Source organism: Bremia lactucae, linkage group LG19, assembly GCF_004359215.1.
Source record: "Bremia lactucae strain SF5 linkage group LG19, whole genome shotgun sequence".
In the NCBI taxonomy this organism is placed as follows: domain Eukaryota; phylum Oomycota; class Peronosporomycetes; order Peronosporales; family Peronosporaceae; genus Bremia; species Bremia lactucae.
In genome coordinates, this window is record NC_090628.1 from 784240 (window position 1) to 807813 (window position 23574).

The 23574-nt window shown below is 43.1% G+C and overlaps 4 protein-coding genes across 4 annotated transcripts; 1 reads left to right on the forward strand and 3 right to left on the reverse strand.

Moving 5' to 3' along the window:
• Positions 1 to 15065: 15065 nt before the first annotated feature.
• CCR75_005201 (uncharacterized protein) lies at positions 15066 to 16067 on the reverse strand (the record flags this gene model as incomplete). Its single annotated transcript, XM_067963283.1, has 4 exons — positions 15066 to 15445; positions 15507 to 15619; positions 15683 to 15826; positions 15888 to 16067. 4 exons carry the CDS (start codon positions 16065 to 16067, stop codon positions 15109 to 15111), a joined length of 774 nt encoding a protein of 257 aa, XP_067823898.1. The 3' UTR covers positions 15066 to 15108.
• Positions 16068 to 16815: 748 nt separating this feature from the next.
• CCR75_005200 (uncharacterized protein) lies at positions 16816 to 18252 on the forward strand (the record flags this gene model as incomplete). The annotated part of the gene is made up of 1 exon (XM_067963282.1): positions 16816 to 18252. The coding sequence occupies one exon, from the start codon at positions 16816 to 16818 to the stop codon at positions 18250 to 18252; it is 1437 nt and encodes a 478-aa protein (XP_067823897.1).
• Positions 18253 to 18694: 442 nt separating this feature from the next.
• CCR75_005199 (uncharacterized protein) lies at positions 18695 to 20078 on the reverse strand (the record flags this gene model as incomplete). Its single annotated transcript, XM_067963281.1, has 4 exons — positions 18695 to 19386; positions 19458 to 19705; positions 19791 to 19854; positions 19923 to 20078. The coding sequence occupies 4 exons, from the start codon at positions 20076 to 20078 to the stop codon at positions 18742 to 18744; spliced, it is 1113 nt and encodes a 370-aa protein (XP_067823807.1). The 3' UTR covers positions 18695 to 18741.
• Positions 20079 to 20627: 549 nt separating this feature from the next.
• On the reverse strand, positions 20628 to 22091 carry CCR75_005198 (uncharacterized protein; the record flags this gene model as incomplete). The annotated part of the gene is made up of 1 exon (XM_067963280.1): positions 20628 to 22091. The coding sequence occupies one exon, from the start codon at positions 22089 to 22091 to the stop codon at positions 20628 to 20630; it is 1464 nt and encodes a 487-aa protein (XP_067823806.1).
• Positions 22092 to 23574: the final 1483 nt, after the last annotated feature.

A 23574-nucleotide genomic window follows, 5' to 3' on the forward strand; every position in this document is an offset into this window, starting at 1 on the left:
GGGGGGGTGATGTAACGGTGTGTCCCGTCACACAAGTATTATTTCTTATAAGAGGTAATAAGCAAAGTAGTAAAACAAAACATTATCTTAATTAATGTTGACTTAAATAGTTCCAATAATACCAAATTGATATTATTGATGCAATGAGACATTAGCTCTATTGATTGATTATTATAAGTCTAAATCTACTCCGCCAATCGTTATAAGACACGATTGTGCGTGCGCAAAGAGGTGCCATCTTAGTTAGTTATTTATATAAGACATTCAGTAGTAGGTAGAAGATCGTTACGTTAGGAACTAAAAAATATTAATACCGTTTAATGATTTTCTATTTAAAAGCCTTAGTCTAGGCCTTTAAGCTAAAGACCCTTAGCTTCATAGAAACCTATCTCTGTACCTTTGTATACGTGAAGTTGCGAGGCACCCTACCTACTCTGTAATCAGTGTAAGGTTAATTAGTACTGGTGAGTACTAGTGAAAGGTGCCCCGTTACACCAAAGCCAGCACACGCCAGGCGTGATTAACATCGTTAACAATAACAAAGAAAAAAGAGCCACCATCAGAAGAATGATGCAAGACGTCACCGATGGAAGCAAGGACTCCACCGACAAAGACTGAAGAGGAGCGACCAGCTGGAGCTTTACAGCACGGCAAACAAGCACTCCTGGGCGGGATGAAGTCCAAAGGAATGTACGATCAGTGCGGAAGAAGCCAACAATTATTCGCTACGATTAAGATTCCCCCATCTGATCGAGACAAGTCCAAAATAAAACAACTTTAAAGATAAACACGACGTGTCAACAGCTCCGGCGCTGAGAACGACGACGAAAGCGCATTGACTTACACGAAAATAATGCACAGCAAGGACAAGGATGAATGGCTTAAGATATGGAAAGCGAGATCGATTCGTTGGTATCCTCGATACATCGACTCTGGAAAACATTCCGAGAGACAAGAATGCGGCTGAATGCAAATGAGTTTTTCGATCAAGCGCTCATAAAAGGTGTATATGATATCAATCCTTCCATCATCTCAGCAGAGATGAGCGTCCTTCCATTAGGGTGTTTTAGAGAGTACGCTTCCTTAGAAGAATGGACTGCACCCTTAAAGGAGCAGGGACATAAGCCTCCTCAGGAGAGGCAAGGGAATCTTGCCTTTCTAAACAAACGGTGTAGCTTTCAGCTACTATGGACCGTTTTTTAAACCGGTCATGTAATGTGACCAGTTTATCAAGCCAAACTTTGCGGCTTGCGCTTGCACATTCCGTACGAATATTTCCCGAGCTTGAAACAAAGCAGTACATTTTTGGGCAAGCTATCAAGTATATACCATCGAAGCCGAAGAAACGGCATCGATATAGAGTTTGTTTTCAACCTTGTCCAGGCTTGAGAAGCCCGGATGAGTCGAACAACGGGTAAAGTACTGTTCTTTGGTCAGACCAGACCGACGTATCAAGTTCCCTTATAGGGCAACCAGAGTTTCCACTCGTGAGCGAATCGCAACGTACTGCGATCCTTGTGCCTTTGACTGATGTTAGCAGTGGGGCTAACTTTCGTCTCTTACAATAACTCATTTCTGGTGATACATGTTTAATATACCAGAGTTGTCATCATTGATGAAGTCACCACAAGATGACTGTGCAACAGGAGGTTCAAATGAGTTAAACGACGTCGCGAACAACTTTTTTATTTGTGACGCCAGAACCCATAGGTTTCACATATTCGGCCCCGGGCGGAGCGAAGGCTTTTAAAGTTGCACCGAGTTGGACGATAAAGCTGACTCGTAAAAGTCACCCCCAATCGGAGTTGGAGGCGAGTTACTCCCCTTAGTAGACGCATGAGCGTCTACTAAAACATTTGCATCACTAGTACTTAAAATTCGTCGTGTAGCTGCCAGGTTTGCCTTACAGGCTTCGAGCACGGGCTTTGTAACCATGCGAGAAACTTGAAATTCTAAAAAATTGAGTGTTACCTTACAGAAAGAACACAATTGTACTATGTGTCTTTCAACATCAGTCACTATAGTGACTGCTGATCAAGGGGGTGATGTAACGGGTATCCCGTTAAATAAATTTATTTCCTACAAGACGAATTATAAAAATTATTTTTTTTGAGAGAAAAAAAATAACGAAGCATAAAATTAGGTAACCGGGATAGGCGCCCCGTTTTGGTATAGGGCCCCCCCTGAATAAAGACGTCATTTAAAAAATATTTATACTGAATGGTCATTCCACTGCATCCAGGAAATCAACAGTTATTTCTTTACAATCGTCTTCAGATCCCCCCAAATTACATTTGGGAACCGATATAGCCAACTCCGTAATTATCTATTTCTGTATTTATGCGAGCAGCTTAATGGTAGCAACTTGTTGATAACTAGAATTCATATTGAGAAACCTTTATGCAGGCCTTCCCCAGCTTCAGTGGCTCAAAATGCCTGCAAAAAGTCTTTTCAATATTTGTGTACTTTATTTGATTGATAGCAAGATTCTTTTTCAACAAAGAAATTACGAAAGAAAGCCGACAAATCTGAAACATACAGAAATTGAGACTTGCTTGCGCCCGTGGTGGGTACAAAAAGACCACTTAGATTCGCCTATTCGAAAGGTAAGTAAGTATGCACTTCCGCAAAAGTTAGAAAGAAGTAAAGTAAAATAAATTCATCCTTAGCTTGACTGCCAAATACTAACTAATTTGCATGCGCAAGAGCGCACCTCCGACCATTGTCGCATATTTTCAGCTCAACTTCTTCCTCGTGCTCGATTTGCTGCTCTTTCTTTTCGCTCTTCTTATGACTTGCCAATCAAGTGCGGGCGCTCTTGGCTTTTTCTCATCTATTAAAAACAGCTTATCTACCGTCGCCAAACGAAAACACGATTTCTGATATGCTCAGAGGCAGTCACACCCATGATACTACTATCATGTAGATAATTAACGTGTGTCGCTTAGGCGATTCCCATAGTAATTTAGGGGGTGTGATGGTGTTCCAAAGTCCAAAAGGGGATCTAACGACGACTCTAAAGAAATAATTGTTAATTTTACGATATAGCGGAATAATATAAATGTTTTTTGCTGTCATTTTTAATCTGTAGTTTTTATTTAATTGAAACAAACAGACGGGGAGGGAGGGGACGTGGGTACACCAAAAGAGGTTTGTGCCTTTATTGGTCCCCTAAATTTTTTATTATTTGATAAATTTATCTTAATAATTACAGTATTACCGTATTTGATAATATTGAAGCATCGAGATAACAGTTCTGATGATTGGCTATTTTAAGTTTTAATTTAATCCCGCCAATCACTGCTAGACACACGAATGAGCGGTGCGCAAGGGATAACGATACGTAGTTTGAGCAAATTTGTGATAAAATATTTAAGCTCCTCCATACACGATCTGCTTATCTACAGACTTGATGTATCAATGCATGAATCGTTATAATATATTTTAAAATCAGTTGTTGTATAAATTGATATATCAATGTAATTCCTCTTATAAATTATAGTATCTGTGTAACGAGCTACCCCGTTTAAATATTCAAACCGGCTCCCTAAATACTATTACGTGCAGTTCCTGACCAAGTTAAAATCGCTCTGGGCTTGCACTTTAATGTACTTTACGATACTATATCGCTTTAACGTTTTGCCCCCAACCGTTGATGTGCTTCGAAAAAAATGAAGAACCATTGAGCTGCAAAATTAGCTGGAAATGATGCGGAATGTAAATCTAATTGATGGTTGTGGACAGTTTACGGCCGTGCGTAAAGATTCATGGTCCGTATATACGATGAACGGTCTATCTCCCAAGAGATAGATTCTAAAATTAGCCAGTGCGTATTTCATGGCAAGGAGTTCCTTATCATGCACTAAATAGTTGCGTTCAGCTGGTTAAAGCTGATGGGATTGGTGAAAGACGACGCGCTCGAGCCGTCTGCATATTGCACTAACGCACAGCCAATTGCAAGATCCCTGGCGTATATACCACATGAAAAGGTCGGTCTTGGTCAGCAATCGCACGAATTGGCGATTGCATCAAGCTTCTTTTAATACCTCGAAGAAACGCTGACAATCAGCGTTCCAGGACCATTTTACATTTTTCTTCAACAAAGAAGAAAGATGTACTGTCATTTTGGCATAATTGCTTGGGTACTTGTGCAGTACGTCGCTAAACTGAATCACCTTTTTAGTCTCTTTACATCGACTGGCACATGATTGCCTTCATCTTTTCTGGATCCAGGCGTACACCGTATTTACTCACGATGCACCCAAGAAGTTGTATTTCGCTTGCAGCGAATATGCACTACGTGAGATTTGCGTACAACTTGTGCTTACGCATTAGTGTAAGGGCCTTTTGACGTGGGTACGATGAATTTCAACATCCGACTTTCTATTCATGGCTCTGCAATGAACAAAGACGTCATCGAAATAGCTCGGTGCAAAATCTCGCACCGATTTCAACAGATTGGGTACACACCTGCAATAAAATTTGGTATTATTGGAACGATTTAAGTCGAAAGTTATATAGATAATAATTTTGTACTATTTTGCTTATTTCCTCTTATAGGAAATACAACTTATGTAGCGGGACACCCCGTTACATTTGGCACCCTGTTTTGATCGTGCTCTGCAAAATTTCACGCTTTGCGAGATCACTTTTGTACCTAAGCCTCGTCCAGCAGTCGATACGCCTTGCTATGTTTCGAGTATTCAAGTGTCAAGCACCGTATTTATAACGGCGTGTCTCGTTGCATAAATGTTGTTTTTGTATGCGAAAACAAAGTTTATTCTTCAGAGGAAAAATAATAAAGAGGTATGAAAATAGTATCTTTTAATCGCCGTATGTGGTACAACAAGACAACAATTCGCTTGATCGAGTTGATTACAGCTCAAAAATCAAACCCGTTAATCGCTACTAGACGCACGAATGAGCGGTGCGCAAGGGTATGCAATACCCACTTTGATATTTAAATGATAGAAGTCAGTAGATGGATAACGTTACGTAGGAACTTAAATATAATAATACAGTTTCACATCTTCTCTATAAAGGGCCATATGATTTCCGCTTAGTGGCAAAACTGATTATTACTTAAAAGCTTCCTTTGCACGTCGTGTACGCGAAGTAGTCAGAGGCACCTCACGTCACTGTAATAAGTGTAGGTTGGCTGGTACTGCCAGCAGTACTAGTAAAAGGTGCCCCGTTTCATCTGATAGCAGTTCGTAGTCCTTTAATCGGTTGGGGGGGGGCTACGCACGTTCCATACACCAAAAACATGTTTGACGAAGAAGGGGGGAACTTTCAAGCCCTATCAAGCAACGCGTGAAAGGTTCACTTCTTAAAGTGGCCTTTAATGGAGAGCGAACGAACGCATGAGTTCGGTCGTAGGCAGGCCAGTCGTTGGCAAATTGCTGTTCACTTTACAACGAGACGAGCAACAATCAGCTATAGCCGAGTTCATACAACATGAACTTGAAAGAACCCAAGACTATGTAGCCTTTCTTAACCAGCAAGGCTCTACACGCGCGTGCACAGCCGTCGGGATCTTACTCCACAGAGGCTTTGTGCAGTCATGCTGACGACCGAATCACAAGTGAGGCCACCGCACTCACTTGTAGTACATCCACACGCTTGTAGACGCTACAAGACGACATCAGTTGGCCATCTGATGAACAAGAGAAATGCATCGTCACGGCTTATTGCTGTCAATTTATACACGGCTCGTGCTTTCTAAGCCATGGTAATCCAAGGATGACATCAAATTTGTCATCAAAATCTAGTACGATGAAATCATCATCGTACTGTTTACCCTATAACGTGTATTGGATACCGATACAAGTTTTTGAACTGTTACTGATGCGCCTGTTGCTAGGCGCACTGTCATCCTCGTAAGACGGATATCGCGCTCAATAAATTAGAATTTGCGATCTTCTGGCGATTGGCGTCGAATGAAATTGTTCGACACTCCACAATCGACTAGGGACTTTCATGGCAATTTATTTGCCACTATAATTTTTGAGGTGACAAGGTTAACTCCATCAACTGGGGCAGTTACACACAATTTCTGCGTGTGAGGAGCAACTTTCGTCAAAAGACCTGCAAATTCTTTTGACGTTGCTGGATCAGTAGGAAGCTACGCACCTACTGATCTCGACTATTTTCTAAGATCGGCCTCGCCATTATGCTTTCATAACAGCGTCGGATCCGCGACCTTAACTAATTTAGGTGGGAGGCCGATCGATTCGCGCAGTGTTCCTAGGCAAACACCACACTCTTAGGCACTGTGGCCAGTCTTTTGACAACGATTCCACTTTTGCAATCGTTCGTAACTTAAGGAGCGAGGTTTACATAAGTTTAAGACCTCCGTTTTGTTGTCTTTTCGGAGGACACTGAGCTTCAGAGTGGACAAAAGCCTGTTTTAGGGTGAAGCCCTCTTGTTCCGCTATAGAGATCGCTTAGTCTAGCGTCTCTAGTTCAAGCCGGGACAGGTGAGACTTTATAGGCCCGTTTGCGAGACGTTTGATTAGCACAGTTACCTGTGTTTGTTCGCCTACTATATGACTCACGATACAACTTAGAAGGTATCTTGTAGGTTCGGCATAAGAGTAAAGATGACGCTTGCCCTGCTTAAACTCCAGAAGCTCAGCACAAGCCCTAAAATTGGCACGTGGCGGCTTAAATGTTTGTCTAGGCCGGGTCTGATAGACCTCATACGACCCAAAAACCAATGGAACATGAAGTGTGAGCCCCAAGATTTGGCATGTCCGGCGAAGTTGGACAAGCCAAAAAAAATTCTTGTCGCATCATCATTGATGCGGCGAGCTTTTATGGCATCGTCTTATTCGATGAGGCAACTTAAAAACGAGTTGCCTTCGACTGCCTTAAACTTTAAGAGATCTATCTTTAATCCTTGCGTCCACGCGGAAGCGTCGGCTCGCTAGCAGCATGTAAATGCTGCGTCTTTACAATTCTAACTGTTGAGCACCCTATTCTCTCAGCACCTGACGTGGACATAGTTACCGACGGCTGTCCACAAGCACAGGCAGCGTCAAAGTTCGACCACTCGAATAAGGTGAGTGGTGCGACAAATGATGCTTGCTTGAAGAGCATCATCCAAGAGATTTTGAAACGCCTGTTTACAAGAGATAAATTAAAAAAAAATGTAAGAAAGAGTTTTAAATAAAATTAATTTAATACGACTTGAATTTGATAAATTTCAGATATTATAAAATACAGTTAATGCTAAGGGACTTCGTAAGTTTTGGTTTAGCAGCCTACATAAATACTCGCGTTACTATGTAGAAGTAACATAACATATTTCTTGTCTGTTAAAGAAAAATGAAAAATGTTCATGGACGCTGATTGTCAGTATTAGTCCGCATATCTCGCAACGAATGAGACATCGCTGTCTTTCTTCGCGAAGTATAAAATCTCAGTGCAATTTAAGCCATTGCAACTTGATGTTGTCGATGGTGCCTAGTCGCGCAGGCCTGATTTCAAACCGGTTGCGTAAGAAATAGTGAGGAAGATAAGCTCACCGTTGCAACAATAAAATATCTGTCGTCAGCATTACTTGACGAGGTAAGAACAGCCTATTAAGAAGAAAAGGCTCTGAGAGGTTTGTTTAATCACTCAGACAAACATCACAAAATTTTTAAAGGGTTTTTTGTTTGTATCGATATTTTTAAAATCGATACACTACACGCAATGACTTACTGTATTATACCCGACAAACCTTGTGTACTCATAATGATTTGAGAACACGCAGAATGTATGAGTACCAATAAGTAGGCATCGCGGACTTGAAAAGACTTAAACATGGTCAGTTGCGATTTCTACTGGCGTCGCCAGAAAGAAGTTGCGCGCAAGTACATGCCTGCTTGCGAAATTTGTCAACGAGTGAAGATAAGCTCTTCATCCCGTGCTCCACTACTCTTTCTGCCTGTTCGGGTAGTGTGTAGGAAGTTCGAACATATAGACTTCGTCTTCGGACTTTCTGAAGACGATCACAAGATTGGTATTCTTATGTATGTTGAACAATTCAGCAATACTTTTGGCTCGTCTTGTTGCAGCTCCTGAGTGGATCCTAGTCGAAGGCTATCTGATCTCTATGGATTGCCCTGTGAACTGGTCTCGGATCAAAAGTCCCGGTCCACGGCGGAGGTCTTGCGATTTGTGTTCAATTCACTTGGAACACAGTTAAAAAAGTTAGCAACTGATGAACATCCGGACAGACGGTCAGACAGAACGTGCAATTGTGTCCTCAAAGAAATACTACGCGGGTCGTTTTCGAGTTGGACTGAGTTCTTGCTGTGGCTGACTGTTGCATGCAACACTTCGTTGCATGCATTGACAAGGAATACTCACCTTGTTTGAGAGTGACTCAAATTAAGGGGGGAACTCGCTCGACCACACACCAATTTCGCTCTTTCTCATCACGCCTTGACGCACCACTCATAACAAAAAGATCAATGTTGGTTCAAGAATTATTGAGAAGTCAAACTCAGAAATATCGATAAGGATTTTCCTGACTTTGAAAATAACGATGCTGATATACTCAGCATCGACAATAACAATAACAGTGAGGGCAGCGAAGCTCTCACCAAATAGAAGAATGATATATCTCAGTGCGCACTGCGCGCACTTAAAACAAAACTAAACTGAGTCAGCAAGCCAATTACTGCTGACTCGAGAAGCAGTAGTCGGCTTAGTGCAGGCTTCATCGCTCAGAACGAGGACTGACAGAAATGATACACTAAAAAAATTGAAGAGCAAACGTTCTTAGATTTAAAGTTAACAACCTAATCCTATTTTGTCAACGGTAGTAGTAGTAAAACTACTTAAACATGTGGTGATAAATGTGGGTGGTAACAAATAAGTGCCCAATTATATCGGCCCGTTCCGTGTACTGCACCGCCAACGCAATGCGTACACGATCGAGCTGCCTCGTAGGATGCATACGCATCCTACGCTTTTAGTCGGACGTCTCCGCCCGTCCTACCAGTAGGAGACTTCTTTCAGTTCCAAATCACACCAATATGTTGCGGCGATATCCACCAAACTGATGGTCCCGGGTTATGTGTCTGAAAGCCTCGAACTAGACTTTTCATTCATCCTTCAAGGATGAAATGTTGTGTTGAGCTGTCGCTAGCTCGTCGTGAAGGTTTTGATGCCCCCGTTCACTTAATTGACCGCAACTTGGTCGGTTTCCATTCTTTTGCGACAAACATTGTCGACCATCAGCGTTAAGTCAGGACGACGGGAACGTTTACGATCAACGCCTCCCTCAAGTACCGAAGGAAGCGACTTTGATCATATGATGGATGGTTGGGCCCAGCGGGTAAGTTAGACCCGTATTATCCTCCTCAGCCACATCAATTAATAATCTCGAGTGATGGAAGTGCTTTTCTAGATGATGCACAGCATCCTCAAGCTGCACCTGGCTGAAACACTCAAGCTCTTGCGGAAGATGCATGTTATTGTGGGGTGATGGTGTCGATGAGAATTGTACAGGTAATGACAAAGCAGACGTGAATGGCGCGGCAGAGAGATACATGATGGTGGGGTTGTAAGGGTTTTTCTATTGTTATAGAATAGAAACGGTCTAGTAAGCGGAAAAAGTGGTCAGTGCTGGTATGCAGATGGCTGTCCAGCGTTGAACTCATGAATGATGTTGTTTCGCTTAGGATTCTTTACAGCTATAAGAAAGCCAGAGAAGGAGCCCTCACTTCTTGTATTTATGAACGCTATTAAGATGAAGGATGTGCGTAAAATTAAGAAAACGGGTGTAAAATTGATTATTTGCAGAAAGGGTGTGTATTTAAGGACGAAGAAGAATTTGCGGAATGGTGTGAATTAAAGAAAAGGGGTGTGAATATAACATTTCTCTAAACTTGTTTTAATAAAACAGTTTCTTCATAATATTTCCAAGATTACGGTATTTGTTTTTTTAAGCAACAAGACAACAGGTGTCTTGATTGGTGGATTTGTGTTTTAACTAGCTCCCTAATCGCTGCTAGAAGCACGAATGAGCGGTGCGCAAGGTTTGCATACATATATCGGTTAGTTATATATATACAAAAGTTAGAAGATGAGAAGATCGTCATGTAGGAACCTATACATTTTAATACAGTTTATCTTTTTCTCTATACTATCGGCCATTGTAGCTAAGGCTTTGTAACCATCTATAACTATCCTCTGCACATCGCGTTCGTGAAGTATTAGGAGGCACATGTAATTAGTGCAGGTTGGCTAGCACTAGCGAAAAATGCCATAAATACAGTTATAAACTTATTTTTTCTAGTGGTTAAAGACAATCTTGTGAAAGCACAGATACAAAGTGTACAAATCGGAGTCAAATAATAATAAATAGACCGTTAGCCGTTGTGCACAGCCGTGAGTCGATAGCAGCTCGATGACTGGTTTCACAGATGTTGTCGCGGAGCAACCTCGCCCCTAAAGTCAGATGAAGACTTATAGACTCAGAGAGTCTCTTAGCTTTATAGATTTAATGGATTTAACAACTTAAGGAGTCGTACAAGCTTTTAAAGCTTGATGAAACCTAGTTCAAGGAATTCCGGGGCTCATAGAACCAAGTGTCAACTAGAAACTAATGGGTTTAACAACTCAAGGAGTCGTACAAGCTCTTAAAGCTGAATGTATCCTAGTTCAAAGGATTTCAGGGAATTACAGATGTAGCTGCCAAAGCAAGCGATACTTAATATTTACAAGCTTATAAAGATTAATGCATCCTAGTTCAAGGGATTTTAGGGGATTCAGATGTAGCTATAAAAAGTAAGCGAGACTAAATATTTCGTAACAGCGTCGGACCCGCGACCATTGTCCTTTTTGACATTCGGTCCATTATTACGTTCAGTACTTCTTAGTAGTGGCGTGGGGCACTGCACTCATGCGTATCCAGTTCCAAGCGGAACAGGTGGGTCTTTATGGGACCATCCGTAAGACATTGCATGAACACCGTAATCAACGCGTGTTCAGGAGCTGGATTGTTCGTGATACAACTTGCTAAGAGTCGTATCCGCTGGGCATAAGCGTGAACATCACGCTTGCCTTGCTTGAGTTTCAGAAGCTCTAATCGAGCTCTGAACTCAGCCCTAGGCTAATCAAACTTCTGTTTGAACCGAGCTTTAAAGCCTCTAGCGACCCAAATGTAACGGGACACTACGACTTGTAGTGCTTCAGTACAAGTCCACTACGTACTGCCTCAGTGGGAGTGGTGCCTCACGTCACTTCACGTTCAACAGCACGTGCAGGGAAGTCTTCTCTTTTAAACACTTGCTTTAAAAAAGGTTAAATGAAAGCTGTATTAATGTAATTAAGTTCTTCTTGTCTATCTAACTTAATTATAAACTAATGCAAATAATGTACTAAAAGTCTTTTCTGTCTTTCTCTTTGCACGCATCTAGCGCTCACTAGACCGCGGAGGAAGTAGATAAATTGGTCTATATCTACTAATGAATAAGCCTTTAGAATATAACCATGTAAAGTAATATTCTACAAATATTAGTTACCTTTAATATATTAGTTAACAATCTTTTCGTGTCAATTTCATGTAACGATACACCTCGTTACATCACCCCTCCCTTAAACGACAATCACTCTGACTGTCATTGGGTAGAGTGGTCACTATAAGACCACTTTATTAAATACGGTGTTGATTGGTCAAATTCATCATTTTAATTCTATTGCATGATTAACAAGTCGATGCGGGATGCGAATAGTCCGGCGCCTTCGGCTGCGGTTCATGCAGCCGCGGGCGACGTATTATTGTCTCTTGCGGCAGACGTTCCGTCCGCCGTAGTGTCATCTTCTCCCGCAACTCTAAATGTTGCGGGTGCCCGTGTTGATACACCACGTGAATGCGATCCCTCTTCAGAGGTCGATTACGAATGCGAGTCGGACGAAATGGGCGACTCGAGAACAGTCGCCTGATCATCGTCAGGCGGCTGACTATGAGCCTTTGAATGAGGGGGCTAATTCGAGAAGACGTGCTGGTAGCATTCGCTTCAGCATGTTCGGTTCCAACGATTGGATGATTCCTCATCGATCCGATGACGAAGTCCATAGATACGGACTGCCAGCACTCTACCGGAAGCGGTAGAGGTTGAAGCGGTGCACGGGATGAAGGGCTAGACTTCACCCGTTGACAAACCTCGCAAGCACGAATGTACTTGCGCACGAACTGATACTGGCGGGGCCAGTTAAAGTCGCGACTTACTGTGAGGTAAGTCTTCTCACGTCCACGATGCCCCCTTGTTGGTGCATCGTGACACTCATACATGATGCGCAAGCGCAAAAATCAATGTGAGTTGGGACAACGACACGTGGGGTGTCGCCGGTAACGGCAGTGTAATACAATAAGCCGTTGCGTGGTGTGTATCGATAGGATGACGATCAATATAAAGCCGGTAAATTTTTATAAGATTTATTGGATGGATTCATCAGATGATCTATTAAACGCAGAAAGTCCTTATCTTCTGCGTAGGCTTTCTTGATGTCATCAAATAAGGTTGATGACAGAACACTAGAAATGAGTGTTGCAACAGTAGGATTATGCCCACTGTTGGAATGCGCAGCAGGCTCGAAATCGGTTCGGCGTCATAACGCATCAGCGACGACATTAAGTCGTCCTGGTTTATATTCCACGGAGAGGTGATACTCCGCGTAGAAGGATAGCCACCTCGCCATTCTTTCCGAGAGGTGTGGGCTATTTACGGCCGTGCGTAATGACGCATGGTCCGTATATACGATAAACGGTCTATCTCCGAGGAGATAGACCCTAAATTAAGCCAGTGCATATTTCATGGCAAGGATTTCCTTGTCATGCGCTGGGTAATTGCGTTCAGCTGGTTGTAGCTGACGTGATCGGTAACAGACGATGCGCTCCACGCCGTCCGTATCGTAAAGAAGTAACGCACAGCCGATTGCGAAATCGCTGGCGTCACATACCGCATGGAATGGTCAGTCTTGATCTGCAATCCTCCTATGGCCTTCCGCACACAGAAGGTCGGAGAGCTATGTGGGGAGGTTGACACCCTCACATGGCCCGCTTTAATCGTTCGATAAAAAAATATCGATCGCAAGTACTTGTTCACGAGGCAGTGGCCACTGCTTCATGACACAGTACTTAGAGCCCGGTTTGAGCTCGATCTCATGTCGAGTGCCTTTATCCTTAGGTAACTCGCATGGAACTGCTTCAGGGAATACATCCCTGAATTCTATTAAATCCTCGTATAGAGGATTTGTCTTGAGTGACTCCCAAGATTGAGTAGTATATCTCTCAATCCGAGTCTTCACATCGAGGACACGTTCGTCCATCGATGAGCTGCTGAGAACCCGTTCGTTCTCTGCAAAAAATATCGCTGACCGTATATCGATTACGTATTTGTCCTCTGTGACGAGTACACAGATCTGCTTGATTCTACCACTATGCAGATCTCTTAAGAATCGCTTGGGATCTAGGGTTGGTAATTGAGTTATCTCCGAAGTTAACTTCGGAGACGCATACAGATCAAGAGTATAAGCGCCTACTCTTAATCCGCCATTAATCAAGACATACAATGTCTCGGTTTCTTCCTGGGATATATCCACAGGTTCTGGACCTCCCAGTTCGTGTCGTCTTGGAGGACGATATGATGACAAACTAGCTTGAGCCTGTCTCAAGCCAAAGTCCTTCTGTTCCGCAACGAATATTGCTTCTTCAAGCATATCAAGTTCCAAGCGGGGCAGGTGAGTCCTTACGGGACCATCCGTAAGACCTTGCATGAACACCATAATCAACGTGTGTTCAACTGGATTCTTCGTGATACAACTCGCTAAAAGTCGTATGTGTTTGGCATAAGCGTGAAGATCACGCTTGCCTTGCTTGAGTTTCGGAAGCTCTGATAGAGCTCTGAACACAACCCTAGGCGGTTCAAACGTCTGTTTAAACGGGCTTTAAAAGCCTCTAGCAACCCAAAGACATATGGGTCGCGCACTCAAGGCCTAGTGCCCAAGTTTTGGCACGACCTGCCAAATTTGACTGAGCAAATGCGACTTGAATTTTCTCGTCGACGATGTGACGAGCCCTTATGGCATCGTCCAACTCGACAAACCATTATAAGAGGGAGTCTTCTTCGACTCCCTATACTTAGAGATGATAATCTTTAAGGTTCCCGGACGACGCGTGTGCGTCAACCCAGGTACAGGGGTCTGTACCTGCTGTAACCTCAACATTTCTGCCTGTTGAGAGCCTTGCTGATTTAGCAAGGCTTCTCCTTCGCCTCGTCAAGTTCATGTTGTACGAACTTGGCGATGGCTGAATGGAAGGCATCTCTGTCCAAACCGGACAGCATGGCCAAGATGGCATCGTTTCCTACGGTCGAACTCATTCGTTCGACCGCACTCCTTTCAATGTCACTTAGAAAGGAGTAGCTATCACGCGAAACGTGATGCGTATTTCCATTATCATCTAACAAGTCCATGTTAGATGATTGATACTGTGAACCTTGGACGGACTACAAAGTGCTACCAGGTGTAACGGGGCACTTCAACTTGTACTGCTTCAGTACAAGTCCACTTCGCACTGCCTCAGTGCGAGTGGTGCCTCACGTCACTTCACGTACACTAGTACGTGCAGAGGAAGTCTTCTCTTTAAAACACTTGCTTTAAAAAAGGTTAAATGAAAACTGTATTTAATATAATTAAGTTCTACTTAATACTAACTTAATTATAAGCTAATACAAAATATGTACTAAAAGTCTTATCTGTCTTTCTCTTTGCGCGCGTCCAGCGCTGACTGGACCGCGGAGAAGGTTAGATATAATGGTCTATATCTACCAATGGATAAGCCATTAGAATATTACCATGTAAAGTAATATTCTCCAAGAATATTATCTGCCTTTTAGACAATATATTAATTAACGACCTTTAAGTGTTAATTTCATGTAAAGATACACCCCATAACACCAAATACATATGAATCGCGCAACTTACTAAAGCTGGAAATGTTGACATTATAGAAATGAAAATTGCTTCTTGTAAATAATTACTCGAATCTAAAAACTTAAACTACGTTTCAGAGCATGGTATTAAACAATATATTATGTGTTGATATCTTTAGAGAGATGTAGTTATAGAATCCACTAGAGGCGGACCAGGCTGCGGAGTAATAATGTCTGCAACAAAAGGATGGCATTTGGGCTCCAGCAAGCCGTGGTAAAAGCGTCCACGGACTGCTGTGTCAAATTGTAAGGAGCTTGCCTCCTTAGTCGTTAATACGCGCTTCGTTGGGCCGCGATGTGGTCGCTTTTGAAGACTCTGTAAATAGGCAACAAGTCGATTGACTGTATCTTGCGAGGTCGAGGCTCCCACAGTGAGCTCTACAGGAGATATGAGCACGCAAGGGTAGAAGAACCGCATGCCAAGGAATCGACTTGGGTGTTGTAGGTGCAATCTGTAGGTATAAGAATCGAGACAATTAGCAACTATCAAGACTTGCTCAAGCAGAAACCTACTGCATCGAATCGATCGAGAGGTGAATCGTATTGGTGGCGAGGATTGTCGACGCGGAACAATATTGCTCCAGCGTCTTCAAAAGGTTTACTTTTGCCTCCAAATTCTCGGGAATCTGCACTCAGAATCTATTAGACTACTTTGCACTTCATTGCTTATTATAAGGATGCTTTCGCACCGCCTCAATGATAATAGCTGCGTCGGCGCATTTTGCCAGGTCGGAGACAATAGTAATGTTACCGCATGCTTGGGTCAGCATGCTCTTTGTCACGTAACCAAGGTACATCAAAGGGCGCAGCAGCTCGTACGCGTATGACGACAACTAGCATGTTATGTCATTAAAAACATTACAAAAGACTGAACGTCTCTACTTTTTCACAAACCACTTCGGTTGTCTGTGGGTTCAAGTCGCATACGACTACCTGCGCGCCCAATAGTGATAGGTCGATGGCGATGCATTTTCCTAGAAAACCTGCCCCCACGATTGCCACTTGAGTACAAGCCGCTGCTCGCTGCGTCGTCGCATTTTGGTAAGCGCTTGTCCCGCTCGTCACTTCGTGCATTAGATTAATTCTGAGAATGTCAATACTGCAAAGCTATAATTTGGTGCTGAATGCTTTTTTACAGATTAAATCATTTGTTTTGCGTGAAAGGATAAAGAATAACTCTTGGATGATCCTAATAAAAGTTACGAAAGAACGACGCAACACATCTTTTAAATTCCAAATAATTTGAATGCAGCTCAAATGCTAGCATCCACTTGCGAATTATTGAAATTTAACCTAAGCGCGTCCAGGAAAATTTGCTCGCAAATACCCAACCAAATAGGACGGCTGTTTGTGCGTGGAATTTGGGGAAAGCGATCTCGATGTCTGTAGCAAAGACTTTATTATTTGCCACGTACTACTAGATCATTTGGTTTTTGCTGTAAATGAGGCGTCAGTCTTGGAACTTGTCAAGCGTGGCAACATCAAAAATCAAATGATTTATAACCCACGTTTCCCAAAGAGTACTATGACACCTTCCGCACAACGTTTTCCAGAAGGGTGATAGACAAAGAGAGTTCCGCAATTTCCAAGGAGGGATACTGCAATGAAGGTGGTGCATAGCTTGTAGGTGAAAACAGGAGTAAATATGAATGTTACGGTTCTCAGATTGACGAAGGATGCATTTATATTTTTGGCGTTTCGATTGGCTATATGTCGCGATGGTGTACTAATAGCTGAGGGCCTTCCATTCAATTGTGTAATAAAGACAGATTGTGCGTTCGGCAAATCGAGTCAGACATCCGAGCCACTTTGTGTGATAAATATGGAGAATAAAGCACCCTTTCAGAGCTCTGGCTCAACATATGACACTCCTTTATCTGAATATGCAGGACCACATTCGCCCCCAAGACCACAAGAAGTGCTACAATGGTTTGAAGGTTCGGATCGTATTTTACTGCCGCTGACGCGTTTGGATACGATGATGCGCAACTTTGTCGTTCCAATTCTCTTTATCTTTCCACCTCCGTCGACATCGACTCCCTTCGATCTTCACAAGCTACACTCGTCTTTCCTTTCCTTAGTAGAAGAAGACTATCCCTTCCTCACTGGGAGATTCTTCACTGACCCGGAGACGGGATTTGTGAATATAATGCAGAAAACGGGGCCCCATCAGAATCGGCCTACGGACATAGGATTCGAGATAAATCCGCAATATGTTATGACGACAGTAAAGGCGATTCAGATGCGTTCATGGGATTTGATGCCTACTGCTAGAGGCAACTCCGAGCTCATTCGTGTGAAAGGATCGCTCTTGAAGGATGGGGGCCTTTGCATTGGCATTGATATTAGTCACATGTTATTTGACGCCGAAGCTATTTTTACATTTATGACGGTCTGGGGACAGCACTACAGTGGCGTCAAGAAAGAGCAACGACTTAAACTAAATCATGATCGGCACTTGCTTAATGGATCGGGAGAGTCATCAACGATGCAACATCCGGAATTGCGTGTTGGTGTCAACCCGAAACCTCATTTTCCCTCAAAAATACCACCCGTAGATGCAAACCACCGCTTTCATTTTTCTCCAAGTATGATGGACAAAATAAAAAAAGTGGCGACTTTGGGAGGATTTAAACGTGAGGAAGCGATGAATGCGTCGTATGTTAGCACGCTCGACGCAATCACTGCACTATTTATAGTGTTGATATCAAGGGCCCGTGGTCATGATGACGATGTGAAATGCTCCACTTTTGTCAACGCTCGACGTCGACTGGAGCCCCCAATGCCTCCAAATTACACGGGAAACGCCGTTTTTAAGGCGCTATCAAATTTCACGAACAGTGAGTTGCAGCCGCAGACCAAGGATAATGCGAAAGTGTCTCCAGAAACGCTGGGAATGGTCGCTCGACGCGTGCGTGGCTCCATTCTTCAATGCAACGACGCATATCTACGCGACGGACTGAACTTCCTGGCTGAGCAAAAAGATGATGCCGTTGCTCAGATTGGAACTCATGTTCCGTTTGGTCCTGACATTATGTTTACATCGTGGCTGCATATTGGCATGTATAATGCCGAATTCGACGGGGTGCATCCATGGTTGGCCTCTTGTCCTCAAGTGCCGGGCTGCGATGGTGTCGTGTTGATTACTGAAGCTGAGGAGGGAGGAGACGGCATCGACGTGACTGTAGCTCTCGAGTGCAGTGCGCTGGAGAAATTAATTGCCCTGTTTGATGAGATGTCGGCAGAATTGGCTCAATAGATCACTTGGGACTTTGTAATTAGCGACCTTTGTGTCACTCCGATCGCATAAAATAAATTTGAATAAATCGATATATTACCTCGTTTTTAGATTATTCGGAACTTATAGGAATACATTTTATAAAAAGTTGCTGCTGCTGATACGCCTAAGAGTACTCGGTATTGACATTTATGAAATATTTGTACTATATGGGTCATTCCACTGCATTCAAAAATCAACATTTTCCTTTGGAATCGTCTATAGATCGCCCTTTTGGCCATGGAGTGGAGATATAAGCACAAGTGTTTGGACTTCTTAGATCCGCTCTATATTTCTAGCCCAGCGGAAGGTTTGCATTATAGTTGCAATGATCAGAGTGTTCATAGGACAATTGGCTCCAATTATTGCGCACAGATAAAAAGTGCCCAAGAGTTTCGTCATTTTTGATAATTGTAAGACCAAAAGCAGTAAAAAGAAGCACCCAAGTTAATCAATTAAACACATAATTCTCTACTTCACTTTTGCAAAAAAATCACGAAAACCGACTTTTTGCTCCTCCGAGAGCGAGTCTGGGAACTTGACATGGTACTTGATATACAACTCTCCCTTAACCTTGGAAGAATGGTGTTTAGGCATTCCTTCATCCTTCAGCACTGTCACAAAACGAGGTGGCGTGACGTCAGTGCGTACAACATCGACCTGTCGTCCATCCAGGTGTGTGAATGTTTTGCGAAAGCCAATGAGGGATTCCCGCAATGTAATGTCCATATCCATCCACAAATTGTCCCCCTCGCGAGTAAATACTGGGTGTGGCGCAGTCACGACTTGCAAACGCACGTGTCCAGCTGGGTGACCGTCAATTTCATCCGCATAGTGCTCAAATTCAATCTCAAAGCCATCATTGGTCCCTCTGTCCAGGTCCACGTCAAAGTTCAGATCGGCCATTTCGACTTTCCGACCTCCACAGATGGGGCACGTGCTCGTATAAATTTTTCCCTTTCCGTGGCACTTTTCGCAGGTGGTTTGGTACTGCTGGATGAAGCCTGGACCTATGCGTCGCGTTGCGGTCTTCACACCGTGTCCATGGCACTCGGTACATACGTGAATGTCTTCCTCGTGAGCCGCTCCTTTGCCATGGCAATGATGACAAAGTGTCTATTAAAAGTAAAAGTATGAAGTAGCAAGAGTCAGACAACGAATAACTTTTCACAATTTATATTTCGTACCTCCCGACGAATAGAAAATTGAAGGCTTTTGCCATTATACAAATGGGCCAATGAAACGCGCAGGGGCATTACAATATCGGGGCCACGTGAAGGCTCCTGCTCGCGACGGTTGCGGCCTCCTCGGCCGAAAAATTGCGAGAAAATGTCGAAAGGATCGTGATTTCCACCCCCGCCCGCGTTCTGTAGACCTTCTTCGCCATAGCGGTCGTATTGGCTCTTTTTCTCCTCGTTGGATAGCACGTCATAGGCTACATTTATATATGTATCACATCCACTTATTGTAAGAAATCGTATCGATTAAAAAGAAGGAGTACAAATGTGCATGCGACGCACCACCAGCGACTTCTGCAAACTTTTGGGCTGCACTTTCGTCACCTGGGTTTTTGTCGGGGTGGTGCTATGAGAATAAATGTAACAAAGATAATGTTCAGATACAGTAGTACGAATTGGCGACGCGAGACTTACTTTAAGCGAAAGTTTGCGAAAGGCACGCTTAATTTCGGCAGATGAAGCATCTCGAGATATACCCAGGATTTCGTAGTAGTCTTTGCCAGCCATGGACAACGCCACGAGGCATGCTACTGCCAGGAGCAGCAGCAAAGGATGTCGGCCACGCGTCATCACGGTTCTTTTTTTGAAATGCAATTGAATTCTAAATAGTCATGTGCGTGAAGGACGGAATTTAAAATAAAACTCTAGTCCAATTACTATTGAAAACTGCATCGGAAAAAAGAAATATTTACTCTATAAAAATAACCAAAAATGAATCTAACCTAAAAATTTTGGATACATTATTAACTCGTTTCTATGCAGTACGACCGCAGATCAAAAAAATTAAGGTCACTCTTCCTGACTTACGAGAAGAATAAGATCTTCGTCTAGGAAAAAAATTAATAGTGCCTCAAATTTTTAAAAGATGAGTTATTTCGAAATCTACAACAGACTTTGCTTTCAAAAAGTGCAACACTTTTTGCTTTTCTCCTCTTTTTGAGTTTGAATAATACAAAGCTCTTGTTATGGATAACCTTTAAGCTGAATATCCTGACCTTAAGGTCACTTTCCTTTTTTTAAGAATATTCAGCTACAAAATGCACTAATAACGCATCAGAATTCTAAAAGAAGCAAATCGAATACAATATGCTATCAAGACAATCGTCAATAAATTTCGAATTAATTTCCACGACGCGAATCATACTCCGCTTGGATCTCCTCTGCTGACTTGCCCGACGTTTCCGGCACCATCTTAAGCGACAATACATAGAATATTGTCAACAGCACCACAAACGGAACGTATGCATAATCTTCCAAAGCACGGGAAATGTATGGGTATGACACACCCACGACGAGGTTGCTAAGCCAATTGATCCCAATGCAAACGGACGAAGCGCTGGCACGAATCGAATCCGGAAAAATATCAGCCGTCATCAACCACACAAGAGGCCCAAGTGTTACACCAAATATTATCACATACAAGGCAGTGAACACAATCGACAAAGCAGGCACGTCCACAATGAACGCAAGCGTCATCCCGATGGCCATCAATAACATGCCCATCTGACCCCAGAGGATCAAAGTGCGAGCGCCAAACCGATTAGCAAGTAGACCCGTAAATAAAGCAGGCCAAATGTTAATAAAATCGATAATTAATGTGCCAACGCGCGCATCCGAAATCCCAGCGTCGGTAAAGATACTGCCGGAATAATAAAAGACTGCATTGATCCCGGATAGCTGCTGAGAGACAGAGAGTAAGATTCCTGTAAGAAGTTGCATGCGGTATCGACTTGCAAACATTGAATCTTGCTTCTTTACGTGGCCTTCCTCTGGGTTTTCAGGCTTGGGAATCACTTCAAGCCATGATAAAGCTAATTGCGCGTGCTCTTTACCATACAAACGAGCCATCACTTCCTTCGCTTCCTGTCTACGACCTTGATTTAAAAGCCATGCTGGGCTTTCAATGCAGAAACTTGGCGCCAATATGAGAAAGATCATTCCTAGCACGACGGGAAAGGCAGCAAGGTATCGCCATCCGGAGCTCGTGTTTAGAAAGAAAAAGCAGATAGCCGGCACTAGAATACCAAACGTCGTGAAGATTTGGAGACCAAGGCCAAGCGTGTTTCGCATGTGCGGTGGTGAAAGCTCATTAATGTAACCACTAATGGTGGCTGTAGCCGTACCGGATGCGATTCCGGCAATAAGACGGCCTAGAGCAAACAACCAAATATTCGATACGGACGCCTGCACCACACCACCAACGATCATGAAGATACAATTCAGCATCAACGTCTTTTTACGGCCAAGACGATCGCTGAAGTGGCCACAGCATAGCGAGCCAATCATAGCGCCAAAAATCCATGCATTGACGGCAAATGTCCACTCGAGCCTTGAGTGACCAGGAAACATGAGGCACGTATCTTTAGCCACAGGGCGTGCATCGCAATCGTCGGCGTCATCAAATTGCGACAGATTCATTTGCGAGGTGGACCATCCGCTTTGAAATGGCTGCATCCAGGACAATAGAGCAGTGGTATACAGTATTGCTTTGGGCTTGATAAGACGAGCAGCGGCCTTATTAGTCTCGTTAAAAACAATTGCACCGCCATCCTTGGGGGTGGTTCCTTCCGTGTACTCGGCCATTTTCAACTTGCTTGCGAAAGACGAAATGAACACTTGAAAAGTCAACGGTGCGTTGCAAACTGTTTGAATTTCGGCGGGCACGTTGAATACATATCGAATTCACAGACAGTCCTACTGCATTGCTGATTCACACCCTGTCTCGGGTTCCTTTAGATTTTGCTCGTTGAAGTCTATCACGTAAACAAGGTTTAGTCTCCAGTCCAAAAGATGGATAATGATTGAGTGATGTCGTTCGACACATAAAGGTGGCCGCACATTACACAAAAAAATTACTTTAAGGTAGCTTTATCTTTCTTGGTCGTCTAAAGCTGTAAGTTTACGAGTCAAGTCATTAGCTTCCTAAGTGATGAAGTGTCTCGTGAAATGGTGGCCATTATCTCTCGGGTACGACAATCAGCCGAACCAGAATGTCGTATCAGTTTTAATTGCTTTATTAACACGCGCTAAAATCCGCTACGGTGACAATCCGCAACTTGTCATTTCGCAGGTTGAAAATAATAACTGGTATAGCCACACACGTATCCCTTTATTGTGTAACGGGCAGCAACTTCTTGGTAACTAAACATCATATTAAAAAGCCTTTGTGCAGCGCCTTATGAGCAATTGAATGCATAAAGGCTTCTCAATATGCGCGTAATATTTTTGCTTAATATCGAGTTGATTATTCAACAAAAATATAACATACGAAAGCCGAAAATACTGATTCACTCATGCTTTGCGATCATGGGTAATACAAAACAAGAGCACTAAGATCCGCCAAACGCCAACACGGTTTCTGATGTGCCAACGGAAAGTGTGACGGGCTAAAGTTGCCCTATGTTACACAAACCCGTTAAGCACACCAAATGTACCTAAAGGGATGGGCAATTACTGCATGTGAAGTACTTTTCACAAAGTGACCCAACTTTGTGTATGTGATGCACATAAATGCATTCAAATTGGAAGGGATAACGGCTAGCGTCATCCGCAATCCGAGGATACGCTCGCAATAGAGGGGTGCATATCTACAGAGGTGGCATCCATTGATTGGATTATTTGAAGAGTATTATTCCCAACTGCCTCTAGCTGTGGTTGCGCAACCACAGCTAGATCATCTGCGATCGTCTCACCAGTCGATCTAGAACTATTTTACTTTCTCTTATAGACAGGCATTGGATATTTTCTTGGATGTTGCTTTCCAAGCAAGCATCTTTGTTTCGTACCTCTCGACTTATTCGAGTGGTCGAACTTCGAAGTTGCCTGTGCTTGTGCACAGCTGTCGGGATCTAACTCCACAGAATATTGCGTCAACATTACGGAATTTACTAATATTGGAACTATTAAGTCAAACGACATGATAATAATTTTTAACTACTTTACTTATTTCCTCTCATAGAATTTTATATTAATTGTTTTTGTAGCACATAACATTTATAAAACGGGACACCCCGTTACATTTACACAGTATGACACAACCTCAACAAGCTTTTAGCACGACTATCTT